This window comes from Curcuma longa, chromosome 11 (assembly GCF_044706935.1).
Source record: "Curcuma longa cultivar G26 ecotype Majalengka, Jawa Barat chromosome 11, ITB_CL_G26_1.1, whole genome shotgun sequence".
NCBI classification, from domain to species: Eukaryota; Viridiplantae; Streptophyta; class Magnoliopsida; order Zingiberales; family Zingiberaceae; genus Curcuma; species Curcuma longa.
In genome coordinates, this window is record NC_133871.1 from 25,385,752 (window position 1) to 25,405,958 (window position 20,207).

At 38.9% G+C, this 20,207-nt stretch overlaps 5 protein-coding genes across 8 annotated transcripts; 3 read left to right on the top strand and 2 right to left on the bottom strand.

Annotated features, from left to right (window-relative positions):
• Positions 1-60: 60 nt before the first annotated feature.
• LOC141838089 (heat shock factor-binding protein-like) lies at positions 61-3,869 on the top strand. 3 transcript variants are annotated; one of them, XM_074725486.1, is made up of 6 exons: positions 61-727; positions 1,191-1,244; positions 1,786-1,809; positions 1,904-1,946; positions 2,370-2,498; positions 3,802-3,869. In XM_074725486.1, exons 1-5 carry the CDS (start codon positions 698-700, stop codon positions 2,495-2,497), a joined length of 279 nt encoding a protein of 92 aa, XP_074581587.1. In that variant the 5' UTR covers positions 61-697; the 3' UTR covers position 2,498; positions 3,802-3,869. The 3 variants fall into 3 exon arrangements, 2 of the variants coding, with proteins under 2 accessions (XP_074581587.1, XP_074581586.1); XM_074725485.1 differs by lacking the exon at positions 3,802-3,869 and adding an exon at positions 3,379-3,505; XR_012602615.1 differs by lacking the exon at positions 3,802-3,869 and having other exon boundaries at positions 1,904-2,255; positions 2,373-2,455.
• LOC141838088 (fasciclin-like arabinogalactan protein 1) lies at positions 3,420-4,631 on the top strand. Of its 2 annotated transcripts, XM_074725484.1 has the most exons (2): positions 3,420-3,536; positions 3,626-4,631. In XM_074725484.1, the coding sequence occupies exon 2, from the start codon at positions 3,759-3,761 to the stop codon at positions 4,389-4,391; it is 633 nt and encodes a 210-aa protein (XP_074581585.1). In that variant the 5' UTR covers positions 3,420-3,536; positions 3,626-3,758; the 3' UTR covers positions 4,392-4,631. The 2 variants fall into 2 exon arrangements, with proteins under 2 accessions (XP_074581585.1, XP_074581584.1); XM_074725483.1 differs by lacking the exon at positions 3,420-3,536 and having other exon boundaries at positions 3,611-4,631.
• Positions 4,632-4,730: 99 nt separating this feature from the next.
• Positions 4,731-13,726, bottom strand: LOC141840593 (outer envelope protein 64, mitochondrial). The gene is made up of 13 exons (XM_074728634.1): positions 13,379-13,726; positions 13,097-13,252; positions 12,003-12,127; positions 10,795-10,920; positions 9,978-10,160; positions 9,695-9,833; positions 9,108-9,276; positions 8,313-8,447; positions 7,954-8,154; positions 6,797-6,924; positions 6,665-6,716; positions 5,544-5,613; positions 4,731-5,119 (listed from the first exon to the last, which is right to left on the bottom strand). The coding sequence occupies exons 1-13, from the start codon at positions 13,636-13,638 to the stop codon at positions 5,037-5,039; spliced, it is 1,827 nt and encodes a 608-aa protein (XP_074584735.1). The 5' UTR covers positions 13,639-13,726; the 3' UTR covers positions 4,731-5,036.
• Positions 13,727-15,167: 1,441 nt separating this feature from the next.
• Positions 15,168-16,487, bottom strand: LOC141840463 (uncharacterized). The gene has a single exon (XM_074728452.1). The coding sequence runs from the start codon at positions 16,422-16,424 to the stop codon at positions 15,468-15,470; it is 957 nt and encodes a 318-aa protein (XP_074584553.1). The 5' UTR covers positions 16,425-16,487; the 3' UTR covers positions 15,168-15,467.
• A 322-nt stretch (positions 16,488-16,809) lies between these two features.
• LOC141840716 (monothiol glutaredoxin-S4, mitochondrial-like) lies at positions 16,810-20,175 on the top strand. Its single transcript, XM_074728777.1, has 7 exons — positions 16,810-16,897; positions 17,662-17,777; positions 18,609-18,785; positions 18,881-18,980; positions 19,083-19,149; positions 19,616-19,694; positions 19,780-20,175. The coding sequence occupies exons 2-7, from the start codon at positions 17,715-17,717 to the stop codon at positions 19,846-19,848; spliced, it is 555 nt and encodes a 184-aa protein (XP_074584878.1). The 5' UTR covers positions 16,810-16,897; positions 17,662-17,714; the 3' UTR covers positions 19,849-20,175.
• The last annotated feature ends 32 nt before the right edge of the window (positions 20,176-20,207 follow it).

Sequence of the window (20,207 nt, forward strand, 5' to 3'; positions counted from 1 at the left end):
GTGGAAGATTATCTTTTTTTTTTTTTTAGCTTCCAAATGTGAAATCTAGAACAATTAATTTTCGGACCTAAACAATTAATTAATCACCTCCCTTAATCTTCCTACATATGCATATACTTCATTCATAAAGTTCATCATCCTATATTTAAACTATATGATACATATTTGCATAGAGAGCTAATTTTGTCATTAAAAAGTAATTACTTAATGTGTTTAATGGAGGATACACAGTATAACATGATGATCATCATGGCACTCCATGCATTGCATTAAAAGCATGGTGAGTGGAAAATAAGGCATGGGCATACATTAATTAATCGTGGTCGCATACAATTCGTGCATGCATGTGCATGACCATTCCTCTACAGCTAAGCAGAAAGGCAGCGGTGGGTGCAGAAACCGGTCGCACTCCTACGCCACCGCGCGCAGGCGGAGCCACAGCGCCATCCCCGATCGCCGCCGCCGGCGCCAGCAGCGTCAGAGGGTGAAGAAGAGGAGGAAGCAGGAGTTTTGGTAGCGTACACTCCATTGGCTCAATATAACAGGCAGAAGACTATGTAACGGACTTTCCGGTTACTTGAGTCCTGTTGTACCGGCCGTTACGTTGTTAAATATCCCATTCGCCCTCGGCCGCTCCTTCACTTTTCTTTCTCCCAGAGACAGCGCGAGGAAGAGCCAGAAACGAGAGGGCTTCGCCATGGCCGGATCGAACACCGGAGGCGTCAAGGTCAGTTCCATCGTTGTCTACTTTCTCCTTAACCTTCTCATCCAAACAGTGCTCATCTCTCCTATCGGTTCCCTCGCTCGCTCGGTTGCCCTAGAACGATCGAGGAAATCAATTGACCTCTTTTACTTGCTTTCTCTCTTAAGATCTCCTACTATGTGGTTCCATGTTTGCAATCTCATTGGGGGTTCGATTTTCTTCGAGTTTAGCTCAATTAAAATGGTTAGGTTTCAGAAACGGAGAAGAATCTGTACATAAATTACTCTTAATTTCATAGTTAGCCTAATTGCATTGCCATATTGCTCATATTAGGGGTTATTGTTTCTGTAAGTGTTGCATTTTGGTACCTGATAGCTTTAATGTCATTTGTGGTGGGCTAGTAAAGTATGATTATGAGATTCATTGTTCATTTACTACTAGACATATTTATATATATTTGGGTTCAGCATATTCCTTTTAATTTCAGGTTGATCAAGATTCAGAGTACCCAACACAAAGCACTGCTGACATGACTGCATTTGTGAGTCTATCTGTGTGTCTATCTTCGAATTTCACAGAGACAGTCATCTTTCCAGCAACGATGTTTATACATTCCAATTTTATTAATGTAGTAGTTAATCTTGCACTCTATTTAAACTTTTCTATTTAAGAGGAGTGGATGTGTGAGGAGAGGATAAACTCCATCCCTTAACCCACGTCTCCAATTGAGAGATCTTAAAACATTCTTAAATGTCAAGAAATTCTCCACCTCTTGCTTTTGCATTTTGGATTGGATTGAGTTCTTTCTTAGGTTTTAACATATCATAGTTGGATCTTTAAGCTCTCATCCTAGAAAATAATATTGGGTCTAAGGGGGCATGTTAAAAAGAGCGGATGTGAGAGGTGAGGATAAACTCCACCCCTTAAATACCAATAGACCACACCTAAGTGTCTTGGCAATTTGGGTTGAGATCGGGGCTCTTTCATGGGCTTTAGCAGTTTAAACTGAACATTTGCATATACTTAGTAATATTTAAGTAAAATTCGTATTTTGTTAACCCCTTTCGTTTGGGCTTTTACAGGTACAAAACCTTCTTGTGCAAATGGTATGATCTTTTATCTTTGTTCAGGAAGATTTTTGCTTACTTAGCTGATAAGTTTTGTTTATGTTGTATCTGATGGCTAAATCTCCTTTTGCAGCAAAATAGGTTCCAGGCAATGTCCGAGGGCATTCTTTTGAAGAATATCCTTTTTCTTAGTCTGGCAATAAGTATAACTTTAACAAGCATTTTTTTTCCTTTTCTAAAACTCTTGAAGACAAAAACATAATGAGTGTATGGTATACACCAACATACATGTTGATGAGTTGAAGATTGTTGGTGAGGCCTATTACAAGCTCGTTTGCAAGCTAGGATTCTGTTGGAGTTGCTCCTTCAGCTTGCAATCCATTGGTGGAAGCTCTCCTCCATGACCCGGAAGGCTTGTTAGCGTTCCTCACTTCCCCATTTCTTCCTTCCTTTTACTGATGAGTGCCAATCGGCATCTTACTTCGGTGAGGGATCAAAACACCGATACAAAATGAGACTTCAATCCTTGATTAATTGTAGTGCGTTCCACTTATTTTTTTTCATCTGCAATTTTGTTCCTCTCTTTGACTTCAATACACTAGATGAAATGGGAAGCAAGATTGATGAACTAGAGCAGAGCATCAACGACCTCAAAGCTGAGATTGGGGTGGAGGATGCAGCAAAACCCAAGCCACAGGAAGACAAACCCCCTCATGATTCTGCATGAGGTAATCAACCATGGCTCGACTATTTTTAATAGTGTGATTTTGTCATTAATATATTACTCATACTTTTGCAGTGTTTCTGAAGACTAATTAATCATTATGAACAATTAATTTAATTACATTATGGTTCGCTTACCACTATATTTTTACTCTTACACCTAATTGCTTTTTTATATCTTTCCAGTACATTTTTACTCTTACACCTAGTTGCATTAGTTGTTATCTCCATCACTATAATTTATAATTCACTTAAAATATCCACTTGGGATTGTAAACAGGCTGAACTTTCACTTGGATGTAAAAGCTCTAGTTGAATATTGATCGAGTTCAATATTTCTGTGTTTAAGCTTTGTTTAAACCTTCCTATGCTTGATTTGTCTTGGATCCATCCAGGCCCCTCAATCTCAATGGGCAAATCCATCATGGAATATATATATATATATATATATATATATATATACTATTTGATTTAAGAATGTCTTTGATCCTTATACCCTAAAATGTGCTAGAAATTTGCTCAACCTCTCTGATAGTTAGAAAATAATATTGTAGGTTTCGGGAACATGATTGAGTTAGTTATTATAGGATAGATTTGTTAAAGTGGATAAAGGTCGAATCGGCTTCGACAATGTCCTTCCTGTAGTGGTCAATTGCAGCTAAAATTTTCTGATTTATTTCTTCACAAATAGTTATGGATTAGTAATCTTTCTTGCGCATGAGGTTTTCCAATTCTCTTTATCAGTTCTAGTATAATTTGATGATGTTATTATAATAGTACGACTAGTCCAGACCCAAAGTATCTATCCATTGTGCTAAAGGTTGAACCGATCTTTCTCTTTAATCATCTTCTTCATCAGCTTTAAACATGAAGGAATATTTTCAGGTTTAAATGTGGCTTGGTGGATTGTTCTACCTTAATCTCATCTGATTAAAGGCTACTCCGTCAAACCGAATCCCAAGAATTTGCTGTCCCATTGCAAAGGAGACTCCATCTGGCCGGTTCAATTGGGCCGATCCGGTTCGGTTGGGCCTTTTTCAGTAGTAGGTGGATGCTATTTTTAGTACTTTTTGCTTTCGATTCCATTCCCACTCCTCACTCCTCCTCCACTGCGTGCCATGGAGCTTCTCAGGCTCCTCCGATTCCATTCCGACGTCCTGATCGTGTTCATCATCCTGCCACTGCCACTCTGCTCCGCTCTAGCCTACTCCCCTTCTCCGGTAGCGGCGGCATTGCCGGAGCTATACGCCAACCTCACAGCCATCATGGCCCGAAATGGCTGCTTCACCTTCTCCCGCCTCCTTTCAGGTGTCCCTGACGCGGCGCGGTCTTTCGCCGACAACCTCGGAAGCGGCCTCACCGCCTTCTGCCCTGTCGACGACGCCATGCGCCCCTTCCTGCCGGCCTTCAAGAACCTCACGGCCGACGCCAAGCTGTCGCTGCTGCTCTACCATGCCGTCCCTGTCTACTGCCCCTTCGAGATGCTGCAGGACGGCAACGGCGTCGTTTCCACCCTCGCCACTGGCGCCGCCACGGACTACAAACTCGCCGTGCAGAATGACGGGGACCAGGTCACTCTGCGGACGGGAGCCATCGTGGCCACCATCACCGCCACGCTCGTCGACCGGAACCCCCTCGCGGTGTACGCAATCGACGCGGTGCTCGAGCCAGTGGAGCTGTTCGAGCCTGCGCAGGCGCCAGAATTGGCCCCGGCGCCAGAGGTGGCGGAAAAAGCGGCGTCGGCCAAAGCATCATCCGAGACGGCGGAGGCGCCAGCTGGTGCTCAGGAAGCGCCGGTGGACGAGAAGGCCACTGCTAAGAGCGCCGCCGCGAGGAATGGTGTTTACTTGTGGGCTGCGGTTGGGGTGGTGGTCGCCATGGCGGCGGCGGCGGCTTGACCAACGTCGTTCGTTGCCTTTCGCTACGCGTTCTTGTTTTCCTTTTTATGGTTTTTGGTTTTCTTCTTCTTCCTTGTGCAGTGTTTTTATTCGGCGAGGAGGAAATTCATTATGCTTCGTGTTGTATAATTTGAGTTGGTGTGCTTGTCGGATTGCATTTCGCGTGAACGAGACTTGGATGTGATCAAAACAATGTTGCAATTCATTTTTCTGAAAGAGAGAAAAAAGGTATTTTGTTGCTCCAAATCCAAGCTAATAAAATTATACATTTACCATTTTTATCGGATCGAACTAGCAGTCCATTCCACATCAAAAATATGGATGTAATAAGTAGCCACTTATTCCTTGGTGAAATAAAATTCCTATCCTATTGTCACTCTACAAGATTCATATTCAAGAAACACTATTTAATTTTTAAGGTTCCTCTGCCGTTACATAAATCAAACATACAATATCGAGCATTGCGTAGTTCATTATAACAAAATTTCTGGAGACGATTTATAAAAAGTGACAAGTCAGCAAATTGTGACTTCATGAATGAAGTGGATTCGATTCAGGAAGCCAACAAGTATGTATTTTCGTTGGCTTCGGATTTTTGTTGAGCTTGAGGCATTTTTCACTTCTGTGAACGTAGCACAGTGGCCTTCAGCCGATTAGTTTTCTCAGTCTCTTTTCTGCAGCGAGTGCAGTCTTGTTTTGTGGTTCCAGCACCGAGGCATGTTTGAAATCTACAAACACAATTTCATAAAAAGAAAATACATCATGAAAGCCAGCAATTTGCAAATGATCGTTTGCAAACATTTAACTTGAAAATTCTATTCGACCATGGTTTCAGTCTCAGGTTCTTTTCCAAAAAAATTGTGAAACAGAACATTAATTGGCGAGAACAATTACCATACGTTTGCATCCTGCTCTACCTAGGACGAATCTAAATGAGGCATCCCATTGAAAGTAAATGTATGAAACATTCACTTTTGTTTCCACTAGTCAATGCATGTTGAACAAATATTAATAGGCATGATTTACAAAGGTGATTAGCTTCTTCACCAAAGTATTGCCTACTTTTAATAGTGAGATTACGTTACGTCCATGATAAAGTGGTCCGCTTGCAAGAATAAAATTTAATTGAAAAGATCTAAGATTCTCTCTCACCTTGAAGAGCTTCTTTGTAACACAAGAGCCTTTCCCTGGCAGTACCTCTTCTTAGATATGCTTTAACATTCTGAAGAGGAAGTATTTTTTAAGTTAGAAAACCAGCGATAGACATGGTTGAGAAATACTAGAGTTAACAGTGGCATCACCAAAGCGATAAACATAGGCTTCCGAATCAAAATGCAGTAATAAAATACCACCGAGTCGTTCTACAAATAATTTTAGAAACCTTGAATTGCGTGGATGGTTCGACTAATACACGCTTAACATGAGTTCAAATAATTGGTCCATAACATGACTAGGAACTCATGTGTCAGCACATTTTCATCACCCAATTGAGACATAGATAATAGAATTCAAGCTGTGTCATAACTATGGAAATTGGAAAGAGGCCTACATACAAAACTTAAATTGCTTCATCAACTGAATTAATTGTCAGATTTAGAACCAGTGATCTCAAATTAAACATTAAAAGATGGGTAAAAAATAATAGGATTACGGAGGGTTTATAACTATACAGTCTTTATATTCCTCTATCATATCAACATTATTTTCTCTCATTTTCTCTGTCAGAGCTACGCTTGTTCCCTGATCATAATATTTTTATTTATTTATTAATAATCCTACACATCCATTTTACCACTCTTTCTAGCTAAATTATCTTTTTGCAGGTTGTTTCCCAACAAACCAGTTTTCTAGTCCATAAGAGCATCTGCAATACTATTCGTTATTAACACCCTAAAGTTAATAATAAAAAAAATAAAAAAATGAATGCGGGGTGGGCCAGCCCTTGGCTGGCCCACCCCACTGCCACATGAACACGTTCAAAACATTGAACGCGTTCATGTGGAGGGGTGTTATAACACCCCTCCACATTGTGCATTAACACCTAAGGGGTGTTATTAACACTCCATTAACAAGCGTTGTTGATGCTCTAAAGCACAACCAACTAAATCTGAAAGAATTTAGCACACACAAGCATATGATCTCACAAACACAATTGACATGGAAGAATAGTTCACCAATTAAAAGAAATAGGAACTCATTCTTGTCCAAGGAAATAGCTCTCACAAACACAATTATGTATACAGAGAGTGAGATGGTTGAAAGAATGTGTTCACCTTCTTGTCCAAGGAAATAGCTTGGCTGCAATCAGCTTCAGCCTGCTGGAAGCTGCAATTCAATTGTTTGTTATGAAAGCAGTTGTTTTGTAATTCATACTGAGCCAATTAACCATTATTATATAAATATACCAGCCCAGTTCCAAGTAAGCTGCTGCCCTGTTGCAGTAATATGTGGCAATTGTATCATTCAGTTTAATAGCATCAGAGTAGAAGCTAGCAGCCTTGTTCCACTGTTTTCCTTTGTAAGCAGCATTTCCCTGTAATACAAGCACCAAATTTCACCAACAAAAGAAATTTGAATAGTAATTTCCAAATCACAATGACTGGAGAAAATGTCAGCCTTAAAGATAGTTATGCTAGGCATGGACATCTCTGACAGCCACTTTGGTCCATCTGAATCAGATAGACATTGATCAGAAAACATTTCCAGTCGAACCAAGATCTTAAAAAGCACGTGTTGTGTCTATCCACTACACAGGGCACATGCAGTGAATACTAATAAATAACAATAATTATTTTTATCAATAAAAATACTAAAAATATGGCAAAGAATACTAATAATCCATACAATTAATAATTCCACATAAAAATATATAATCATACAACAAAAATAATACTGTATAACAATCTATATTGATCAACTATGTAGGACATTTCATATAAGTAGAATACATATCACTACAGATCTGCAATATGAAAGCTGAGTTGAAAGTACCACTGAAACTTAGCTTAACATAGTGTTTCACAATTGCCAAACCTCTTGGACAAGGTTGCTAATTTTGCATAAGAAATTATTAATATCTATTCTGCAAACTTAAATCCTTTTGCTTTAGCATATTATACTATTGTAATATTGTTAAATAATTTATTAACAAAATCACATACGCTTCTATGGTTTTTCAGCAAGCCATGTGCACGTTATTAGGCAATTTGATCAAACGCTGCTTAAGCTTTTTTAAAACTATAAGTGTATGATATAACAAGACCTATGAGGATTTATGGCTCAACATAACACCTATCAACTAAAGAAAAGAAAAAAAGAACAGCTCGGTGCACAAAACCCCCGCCAATGCAAGGTCTCGGGGAAGGATCAGACCATCTTGCCTTGCATTGTAAGAGGTTTCCGCGACTCGAATCCGTGACCACAAAGTCATACGGCAACAACTTTACTGTTGCGCTAAGACTCCCCTTCATTTATCAACTAAAGAAGCAGAGGGGAAAAAAATAACACATGGCATCTAGCTGCATTGACATTAAATATACAGTCAAGGAAAGCATGAAGAAACCTTTTCTTTTAAAAGCTCAGCTGCATCCATATCCCCATTGATATATGGTATTGGCCCTGAGTTGGATGCGACGCTAATCTGTTCTTGGAGAGAGGGGTAGATCTCCAATATAGTATTAAGCAAAAATTTGTCTGCTCCATGTGCAGCTATAAAAGAAATAGAAATGGGATACTCCTCATACTTTCCAAATGGAACCGTAACCTGCGAAGTGCAGTAAATAACATGTTATGTCACTCCAATCTGACCATAACTGCCATATGCAACTTTACTGCAAAATGCATACTAGTTTTAGATTTCCTTTTTTTCTCAACACAAGCTACGGCTTTCATAATTAATGTGCAGTAGATGCAATCAAGTACCTGACAGCAGCCAGACATTCCGGCAATGCTCAACAGTGCATGTAGTCTGTCTTCAATCTCACAAGTCAATTTTTTTCTCAAATCACGTTTGAATGGAAAGTCTGCAACTGTTGGAATAACCAAAATTCCATCATCCTACAAAATATCTAAGGAATCAAAATTCCAAGCAAGAAAAAATAGAAAAGAGAGAAAGACATACTTTAATCAGAAGCTCATTAGGCAGGATGTGCTTTGAGAAGACAAATTAACAAGATTAACTTTAACAAAATCTATCACCTTGGTCATTTGAGGAAAAAAAGATCCGAAAAAAGAAGAATTTAGGGGTAATAAAACAATGAGGTACAACATTAGAAAAATAAGAAAGAAAAAACTTGACTACAATTTTAGAATTTCAAAGATTCTTTCATGTTTTCCGTAGGCAGCCTAAGACTAAGTGGTATCATAAGACATCTATGACTACATGTTCAGCATTAAAACACAAAATATTCATTCAATAAGCACAAGTTTTTCTGACTATCATGGATACAGCATATTGAACCTACTAAAACTAATGATAAGAACAATGCTACACAATGCGTAACAATAAATGATATAGCAACATGTATCTGAAGGTATTCTTTTCTACTTTATGGATGGGGCAGGGAAATATCAGACACAATTCCATGATGGCAATACCTTGAAAAGAGAATACAATAAATAAATAGCATTCATAAGCAAAGAGGAAATGGCATGATTGTCACTAGTCATCTTACAGGCTATTCAAAATTGTGTAAATGGTAAAAGCTAGAGAAGCACCTTCAAAAGACTGTTCAATGCACTTCGCATTTCTGCCCTCACTTTGTACAAAGATTTTGTGTCGTCCTGTGTAGAATTCACAGCTGCAAGAACCTGGGAGGAAATACGAACTCCTATTCTGGGCTTCACTGTATTAAACCATTCCTCATGGTTGAACTGGAATTCACATCTGGAAAGGTGAATGACATTTCAGACCATATAAACCATTTGACAATTAGTTTCAAACATACCAGTGTAAAAATGTGATGACAAAAAGAAAGGGATAAATAACTCCTGAAGAAAACTGAGGCAAAGACTAATAGATAAATCCTGTCTAAAGGAAACAGTGATCACATAGCCACAATATATCAAAAAATGTGTAATAACTTCATTGCAGTTACATGTATAATAATTAAGGAACACAATATCCACTAGCAGTGAGCATTTATTCCTGTAAAACTGAAATTTATTGGTCCTTTATGCTATGTTTTTCCAATGGATAATTAGAAAGGTATGATTCTTAATTTGAGAGCCTTAAATTTGAGTTTAGATTCATGTCCCATAACTAGAATCAGTTAACAATGCAACACCACATGATGATTGTTTACCTTTGCAGTGATACCATAGCTGAAGATACTGCCTTCAAAATGGATGTTCCTTGATTAGGTGTTGGTTCAGTGAATTCCTTCAAACTCAAAACATTTGTCATCAAGTATTGACTGATATTCATATGCTTACAAGGTTGGTCTGCACAAAAATAGTAAATGACACCTTAATCCATAGCATACAGTAGCACATTTTCCCCAGTAAGAGACATTGCAATGAATTCCAACAACTTATTGAAGTCAGAACCATCATATGAAAAACAGAACAAGAAAGGCATTTGCTTACATCCAGACAAATTCTCGATAGCTTTGCTTAAAACATCCACCGTCCTCTGCTTAGGAACCCTTAAAAGCTGAAAACAATCATCAGCTAATAAAAACCTCCGTGTTCGTTTAAGTACCAATGGTGATGCTTGAAGTAATACATGCCCAACACAGTGAAGGATAGATGGATCCCGTGCAAACCATCCTGAAACAGATTGTATTACATGTAGAAAGAGTTTTCAAATTTCTAGAGTAGATAAAGAGTATTACATAACAAGTTATTTAGGTTCTACAAGATCATCAAAGATAAGTAGCAAGCAACCAAGTATGAGATAGGAACAAATTTTCAGTAAAAAATTTAGTCCAAGTGATCATTCTAAATTCTAAAAATTGAGACATATAATCATGCAGAGAACAGGATAATACAATATAAATATCCCACAGAAGCAGGGTAGTGTCCAGAACAAGTTAGCATGGTCATGGCATACAAAACTAGCCATCAAAAAAATCTCTGCCTTTCTAGTCTGTGACTGCCTGCTTATCTATTTTTCTAGAGACAATTCATTGGCTTCTAGATTTTAGTGGTACATATGCACATTTCTATACTTTGAAAATTTTGTCAATGCAACTGTGCTCAGAAAATACAGGACAACAGCAAGCATGACCATCATAGAAAACATAATAAATTTCTTTGGGTACCAGAGTGATCAAGATATATCAATCTCTACTACAATTTTTCATAAAGAAAAGTTCTTGACTAAGAGAACACGAGCACTACATGATAGACTACTCATGTGCATCAAAACAGGATAAAGCTTACAAGTTAGATGTAGTCATACCAATCGTATCCAAGGTTTGTGAATTTTCCAAGATGCCGAGCATGGATAGAATTCCATGGGAAGGTCTAAACCCAAATACTCCACAAAAAGCTGAAGGAATTCTTACACCTCCTATAGTGTCAGTACCTGCACGCCACAGACTTATCAATATAACAAAGATATTAGTCACATACACTACAAAGCTTTGTTTCCTACAAGGGAGGGGGAGTGCAGGAGAGAGTCTATGTGGGGACAGAAGTATGAATGGAAAGGAGAAGGAAATTGATATAATGTTTGTGTTTCTCTGGACAGTACAATACTAGGAGGAAATCTAGGAAATCATTTCCATTGTTTCCATGAAAGGAAAGAAAGAAGAAAAAAATCTTCATTAGGTGAAATCCAGTTTTAAAAAAATATTCAAAATCAAAATTAAAAATAGAATAAACAACTTTTTTGTAAAATTGCCAGTTTGAATCCAACAAGATCTCTTTCTACAGGATCTGCGCAGAAGGTGATTTGAGAGAAAGCGGTGGGTAATTGCTTCCCCCGTTGTTTTCTTCCCTCTACATGTTTCCTACCAATGAATGGAAAGAAAGACAACTCCCATCATCCTTTACCCTCATCCCCACTTATCTCTCTCCTTTCTAGATAGGAAACACATGATAAGACTATGTGAAAGTTACCAAAAGCTATTTGTAGGTTAAGGGTGAATGTCATGGGATACATATATAACTACACAACAGTCATCCCCCAACAATATGAAACTTCATATGTTATTTTTTTCATACCATTCTCTCTCAAGTCAAATGAAATGACAGAAGTCTGCAACCAAATATAATGCATTCAATGTCAAACATGAGCCATCTATGCTGTCTTATACAGACAATTTAAAACTAAGGTAAATGTGGGAAATCTTACAAAAGACTACATCAAGGATCAAATAACATAAAAGGCATAAAAATATCTTATAATGCTTGGATGAGTACAATCAGGAAAAAACTTCAATTAGTCAATAAGCAGTAAAAGAAGCATAAAAGGACATGAATGAGAAACTAATTAGTATTCAATATTACAACCTAACAACGCCTAAGATCAATTTTCAGGTTTGCCATGCAACTAAAAAATTGAGCCAAGTTATGAATAAAGATAAATAATTTTATTGCAGTTAGAAACATAGCGGTTAGTTGTTTTAATTTCTGAAAAAACCAACCACTAAGATGCTCACATACCCAGGGCAAAATCAACCAGCTCAGCAGCAACGGCTACAGCTGAACCACTACATGATCCCCCAGGAACCAGTGATGGTAGTTCTGGGTTGTATGGTGTACCATAGTGCAAGTTTTCTCCTGTAACACTGTCAAAACATTAATTAGATAATTCTCTTCTCAAACCTATTTGAGATTAAATTAGAAGCAGCTTACAATAAGATCTGGACAATTGCAGGTAATAAGGATCTAACTCAAACCCTAGTCATCAAAGCTTGAAAACACCAATCTCAGTGTTACATCAGAGATCACAAAGTGCTGAACAACTTTTTCCAATTTCACAATAGATGTTTTAAAGCAGCAAAACATATTAAGCAACTTATACAAAAAGGAAATGGAAAATGACAATATATTCCAGTTCAAGTTCATATATCAAAATTACACATCTAACTTTTAAGTTGTATTCAGAAAAATCTAGCCTTAAGATCATATATCATTTTCTTCTAAACCAATTTTAAGGTCTGATGTCACAGTCTAATTCTTCAAACTCTCTCAGTCTTTCACTAGATTCATTGGTCGCTATTGGTTTCACTAATGATCAAAAAATTGCTAACGATTGCTACATTAAAGCTAGAATCTCTACTATAATGGTCAGCATTAACACCTCCCATCAGCCTAAAGAAAAGTAAGCAAACCTAAAGAATCCAAACTTTTGCTCAAAGAACAATGTTGTTGAGCCACATGAAAAATAAAATAAAACACATAAACATATATGTCAGACAACTAATACTAGATTACCAACATGAGTGATGACAATGCGTCCATATAATTGTATAATCCTCTTCCATTAGCCAAGTTTACATAAATTTTTTGGTTTGTCTGCAATGTATTTATGTATTACATAATGATTCGATCAGCAGATAGATAATACATGGTTCATAAGTATCTTTGTGGTTGCTCGATGTGTATATAAAAAAACTTTGTTAATAACATGCCTTTGTGTGGTTGCTCAATGTGTATATCAAAAAACTTTGTTAATAACATGTCCAATAAAGGCTTTTGCAACCATATATACACACACAAAAATGTCATATTGTACTGGAGTGCTAAGTGCTAACCCAAATGCAAATTCATCCAGGACTGTCCGCCCAACACAGGTTGCCCCGTTCTCTAGAAGCCACGACACCACTACCGCTGTCAGGCTAGCAGGGTCGTGCGTCCTCTTCCAATCTGGATTCCCGTATCCAGCGGCATCAAAACCCTCGATCTCAAAGCTTCAGATGATAAAGACACACAGCCCAAAGCCAAAAAAGAAAAAGGAAGTATCAATAGAAGGTTGAGGGGTAAAAGGATATAAACACAAATTTAAGGGAGGAAGGGAGCGGGAGAAAGAGACTGACTTGTCACTGACGGCGAACTTGAGGTCAGACAAACGGTGTCGAGCGGCAGGAGGCGGAGGCTGGGGGGCGGGACATATCTCGAAACGCTGGACGAAGGCTCCGAAATCCTTTACATCGAGACGCCTCGACCTTCTTCGGCGGCGGCGAGCCGCCTCCGCGACGATCAGGACACCAGCGACGGTGATCCCCGCGACGATCACGACCTTGGCGGTGGTGGAAGCGCCGCCCCTCCCCAGACTCAAGCCCTTGGCAAGCTCCATCTCGAATCGCCCGAAAGAGATGCTCGATCGGATGGAGGAGGAAGGAAGGGAGGCGTAGGGTTTTAGGAGGGTTCAAAAACAAGGTAAAGAAAAGGCGTGCCTTCCTCTTTCTCTGAAGCCGTGGAGATCCCTCCCTATATATATAACAGGCATCGTCAATAAATAAATAAATAAATATATATATATATATATATATATATATTAATCTAACGATCTATTCTAATATTTTTTAAAAAAATAATGATAAACTTAATTATGTATTAAAGGAGTCGCCAAAATCTCGATTTAAATTTTTGATTCATTTACAGAAAAATAATAATAATATTATTATCTTATTTTTAAAAAAGAATAAGCGTTAGAACTAAAATCTATTATCCAATGCAATGATGTGAAATATTTTTTGTCGAGTATTTTGTTTTTATTTTCAACCTTAAACTTTTTTCTCTTAAAATGCAAAGAATAAAAAATATTAATTAAACCAGGCTTTAAAATACAAAACAAATAATTGGGTTAAGCCCTTTCCGAGGAGGTAATACGTGGCGACCTTCGCAGCAATTTGATCGATGAGAGTTTGATTCTTAACCGTTTATTGAGGTTCTGGCTTGGCAGAAAGGAAGCCTTAATGGAAGTTGCCATGTTTCTATTGATTTGGTGGAGGGTTTTGTTTGTAAATCCCCTCGGAGTTCAATGGGAATTCTAAATTCTTTTCTGTATAAAGTGAAATTTATCACTCCAACGGTTTCACACGATCGGCTCCACGATCTATCTGTAAGGAAGTAAATCGAAAAACTGCGGTCACGTGTATTGCTCGGCTTTGTCGAGATTCAAATCTTTGCCCTCTTATGCAAAGTCTGCTCCATCGTAACCAACTCAGCTATGCCCAATGCAGGAATTTCAAATTCTTAATTGGGTTTTGGGTTATGCAAGCTCTTTCGACTGTTGAATCTGAACCTAATCTGGAAAGGTGGTCGTGGTGGTGGTGATGATGATGATTGTCCTGTAACCTGTTTGGACTCTACGGCTCTTTAACTGTTGAACCTGAACCTAACTGGTCACTTGAATATTTCATATCAAAACATACGAGTTAGTTGAGCTTTTGCCAAGCTCACTGTGAGCATCAATATTGCACAAAAGTCTGGAATGTAAACAAGTCATAAGAATTATCACATTTTGGTATTGAAGTATCCATTAAACTGATAAGAGGAATGAGTAAGTTCCATTGGTTTGAGTTTGAGGTCTATTTGAGATTCAAACTCATCAAGATTCCTTCTAAACAATGAGAACTTTTGACAAACAAGCTCAACCATCATCAAATTGCCTTCTATTTACATCAAGTCATATAATCCTATAGATTCTCACTGGAATGGCGACAAGGTAACTACTAGTTGAAAATAAACACTCGTACCAAGAAATAGAACAAGCAGAGCAGAGCAGAATCACTATATTAAATCAGCATAAGATTATGTTATGGTCACATAAGCAATCGAACTGATACAACAATCAGTTCCTCCTATGGCAGTTCAAAGATTGGATGCCAATTTTTTATTTTTCAAACAAACAAAGAAAAAGGATCAGAATTAAAATTAAGCAAAGTAGTTATTACCTCAAACAAAGTTGTTTAGAAGTTACAGTTGCTTCGTGATGGCAATCAACTGAAGCAGCAGCTACATATAATTCCTGCGAACACAAATCTGAGACATTTTTTGATTCTGGAATTGCTGCATCAGTGGATGCAGTGAGAAAGGTTTCAGTGTCATCTGCAACCATATCCAAATCAAGCACTTCGATCTCAACATTGAGCTTCTTGATCTCCGAGATCTGAAGTCGATTCATTGAGTTTCGATGTTCATGTCGATCGTGGTCGATCTCGCCTTGAGCCTCTCAGAGCTCCTCGTTCTAGCCTCCGATACCAGAACCTTCTTCGGCATGCTTCCCCCGACCCTTTTCGTCGCCATGGTTTTCTTTCTGGAAGCTAAAGGCGTCGCCTTTACAGGGGTAGTGGCCGCCCCCTTTTGTCCGGAGGATGGAGGTTGAAGGACTGGAGTGAGTGGGACGATTGGCCGGAAGGGCTTCCATTCAGCGCCAAATTCCGGCGGATCGAACCCCAGGGGAACAAATCCCCACGAGCAGTAGTAGGTGTCGGTGCCCGGGACTATAGGCGGCTCGGCTAGCAAAGGAGTGGCGCAGAAAGTCCGCCGGCAGTTGGGGCACTGTAGGTTCTTGCCTTTGTATTCGCTGCCGTACTGGTGAAGATGGAAGCAGGACGTGCACGCCGTCCAGATCGTCGAAGCATGACGGGGAGGCGGAGGAGGAGGCGATGGTGGAGGTGCCGCTGCGGCCGTGGCCGCAGCGGCAGCAGCGGCGATGTCGAGCTCGGAGTCAAAAAGGGCTTTTTTGCCTGGATCTGAGAGGACAGCCCAGGCATCAGATACGAGGTTGAAGGCAAAGGATGCCCCATCGAGGTGGTTGCGATCTGGTCGGAGGAGCAGCGCGAAGCGGCTGTACTGGCGTAGGACGGCAGAGGGCTGACGGTCAAAGGGGGAGGAATAATCGAGTTGCAGCACGGCGTACCAGTCCACATGGTTGTTCACGCGGATCTGGGAGGCGAGGAGTACGTCGGCGACCGCGATGACCTGATCGGCCGCGCCGCCTCCGACGAAGGGATCCGCCTCCGCCGCGCGCTCCGCGAAACGCTTGCACCCTACGAGATCCCGAGCTCGGAGTAGCCTCTCGGAGATCTCGAGCCACCGGGCCGCCTCCTCACGGCCACCGCCATCGGAGTTCATGGCTGAGCTTGTCGCCGGGAGTTTTTCCGAGGCTCACCGGAGATCTGGCGTCGGAAGTAAGGCCGAATATGTTCCGCTACTTTATCTTTTACCCGAAGGATCCTTTCCTAGTGAAAATGACAATAACAGACACAGTGCCACCATTCAATGCACAGGGATAATTTAGTCATTTCATTAGGATGTTCCTGTGTCGGATATTGGGTACATTGCGGGTAGCGATTTAAAAAGTATACGTTAAAAAGGTAAAAGTTTTTCATTTCGGTCCAGATCTTATCGTCTTTTTTTTAAAATACTCCCAAAGTTTCAAATTTATTACATGTTTTTACCATGCTGCTCGATAGATCTTCATTCTGACACGACACATCCGACGAGTCGTTCGCAGTTCGCCCTCTGTCCTCTGCGCCGCCCCCGCTCATCGTCGGCGACGTGCAACGCTCTTTTGGCTCTGCGCGATTCAGGATCACCCACCGACGGTACGCTCTTTCCTGTGTTGTCCGCCCAATTAGCTTCATCATTCTTTGTTACTCGGGTTTTCCTGATAAGGGTTTTCCGACGGCGAGAAAAAAACTAGGGCAAAGCAATTGCTTGTTTTTCTCGGTCGTTTTTTGACGAGAGTTTCTAGATCTAGGTTCGTTCTGGCTTAGGAATGCTTGTATGTTTTATACGAAACTGCATTCTTGTTGATTTCGATTCTCAGATACAAGGTTAGGTTTTTGCCATGTTGTTTTGGTGTCTTCTATCTGAGTTTGCAACAGATTCATGGTGTCCCTTCTCCATCTTATCAACGGCCTCTTCTGCTTCCTAGCTTTCCATTTTGCACATTATTTTTATAAGGAGATTAAGATCATATTCATACAGATCCATGAGTAACAACTAGCATGGTCACTGCGTTGGACAATGCTCAGATGACAAAGGTTAATCAAAAGTGATAAGAAGTAGCATACACAATACACCAATTTGATAAGCACTTCTTTTGAATGTGAGTTTCTTTCAATCAGTGAAGAAATAATTTGCATGAATTCTAGAATTACTTCGTATTCCATCACACTTGTTGCTTAGGCTACGTTTCGAACTAAGTGTGTTGTGAATGTGCGTCTTGCATCCGATTGAAACCAATTATTACTAGGGGAAAATTAGTTAAGAATTCAAAATAAATTGCTTGGGCAATTTCAGATTTTATCTGCTATGTTAAATATTGAGTATCTTTTAATTGCTTTAGTTTGTTTGATATTTGCAGCTCAAATTGTTCTTTGTCTAGTGGGATTGTGAGAGTTAACTTCATTCATACAAATGGCAAAGCTAATCTCAACCAAAATCCTGAGGGCCATGACAAGTTCCTTTGACAATGCAAAGGTAAGACTCAACTCAAAGCCTCTGCCCAGTTGGAAATGCCCTCAATAAGTTTAGTAACATGAATTAGAATAGTAATTTTTTGTTCATGGAAATGCAAACTTTGTTTTTCCACAAGTAGGAAAAGCATCCGGGAACAACATTGCAACTTTATTTTTTATTCAAATGGAAGTTTTATTTTCCCTATCAGGCACATCCCAGCTGGAGTTCTGAAAAAAAAAATTAATAATTTATGAATATGTGACTGCAACATGTACTCAGCAAGGATAATTGTTTCTTCCATATATTCATTTAGTAAGGTGGATTTACATACTCTTAGTGGATGATGATCATCCCTATTTAGCACTAAACTCACGGCAAGCTTCTTTCTATCTTTTGTTTCATCTTAAATAGCTCATGCAAGTCATGGGATGGCTGGATCATCGTCCAAAGCATTATAGGTTTTCATTTGGATCTATAGTAAATAACAGAATTTTTCAATTTAAATTCTACCTTTTATGTGGAATGATGAATGTACCCACAATGTTTTTAGTTTCATCTTCTCATAATTACTTGTTCATAGGGCCTAGCATTATTAGTTACTAGCAATTTATTGCAGAGAAAACCATGTGGATGTATGACAATCATTGGATAAATGTCATTTCATTCTCAGTTTGTAAAGGATTGATTCCCTACTCATATTTGTTTTTTTTTTTTTTTAATATTAATCCAGCAATTGATACTGGCATAATTCAAATTCACAGTTCACTTTTGCAGCTTCCTTTTAGTCTGATCATATTTTGAAGAGGATATCTGGATTCTGATTATGTAGTTCATTACTATTTTTTTATACAGAGTGGATTTGGTCCATACTGTATGCAATACATGACATACTCAACTAAGCAAAGTGGCGATTCTGATTTTTCCACCTCTACCACATACGCAACGAAGATAACAAGCAATCCAGATACACATGAAGACTTTCAGCCAACCAACAAAAGTAGTGGCTCTTTGCTGGATATTGTGGAGAAGGTATTTATGAGGTTTTCTAGGTGCCTTTTATTAACAGAAACTCAACACAGCACATCGATTGATTTTTTTTAAAAGCCTTTTACAATGATTATCAGGATGTGAAAGAAAGTCCAGTGATGATCTATATGAAGGGTCTGCCAGATGCACCTCGATGTGGATTCAGTGCATTGGCTGTGAAGGTCTTACAGCAATATGGTAGGATACCTTGAACTCAGTTGAGTTCTAACTGAGAATATGAGGTTTACTCTTTTTTACTTGGTAACTTTGCATTTTACCTCTTTTAAATTGATGCTCCAGGTGTTCCTATTAAGGCTAGAGATATTTTGGGAGATCTTAAACTCAAAGAAAGTGTGAAGGCTCACACGTAAGTTCTCAGCATTCTAACTTTAGTAGATCTTCCCATATGGATATGTTGTGCATTTGATGTGTTGTTTTCTGTCATTTAATGGTAATTTGTCCTCTATTTTCTGGATGCGAGTTGTTATTATATTGAAACAAACAAAGAAGTTACCATTTATTCTGTCACTAGTATTGTTAGCAATGACTAGGTTATGTGAATTTTTAGCCATTCATGTGTTGGTTTTCTATAGCTACTTCGACCTGTCATAGTTACTTGCAGTCCATAAACAGCTTTTTTTCTCTAGCTCTCTAAAGCATACACTTATTGAAAGATGTAACCTTCGTTCTTCATTCTTAACAAGAATTTCTAGTTAGAAAAGTCACTTAGGTCACCCTTAAATGTGTACTTTTCTGGATAAGTTCTTTGTTGACTAAAAGTGAATTTGTTCTTGGTTCGATCTACTATCACATTTTCTTTTCTTCTTCCTCAGCAATTGGCCCACATTTCCTCAAGTGTTTATAAACGGAGAGTTCGTCGGGGGATCAGATATCCTTCTTAATATGCATCAGGTGAGAATGGTTACACATACTTCTGAACCTCAAACTGTTTCTTCTTTCTCTTCTGTTTGCTGAGTTACATGTTCATCATCCCCAGAAGGGCGAACTCAAAGATTTGCTGCTGGGCGTCAATCCAGACAGCAACCAAGGCAGGACAGGAGAATAAACCAAGTGTTTCGCAGCCGAAAAGCTGATCCAGTGCTTGAAAATTTTCAAGTGTTTTGTAGCTAGTTATCAGCATTGAATCAGACCACTGCTAAAAGCTCATTTGGCAACATAAAGAAGCTCAACATTCTACACAATAACTGTTTAGACTGTTCCATGTTGTGTATTTGTAGTGTTTTATGTCTGGTAACATAAAATAAAACGAAAACACCTGAGAAGTCGAGAATATTTATTTCGTATAATGTTTTATTGTTTACATGTTGAATATTTATATAAGAAACATCAGGTTTCTATTTGGATTGTCAATGTGATTCAACCTTGTCGACTACATAGATGCTACTCCACCATTGAACTTTATGC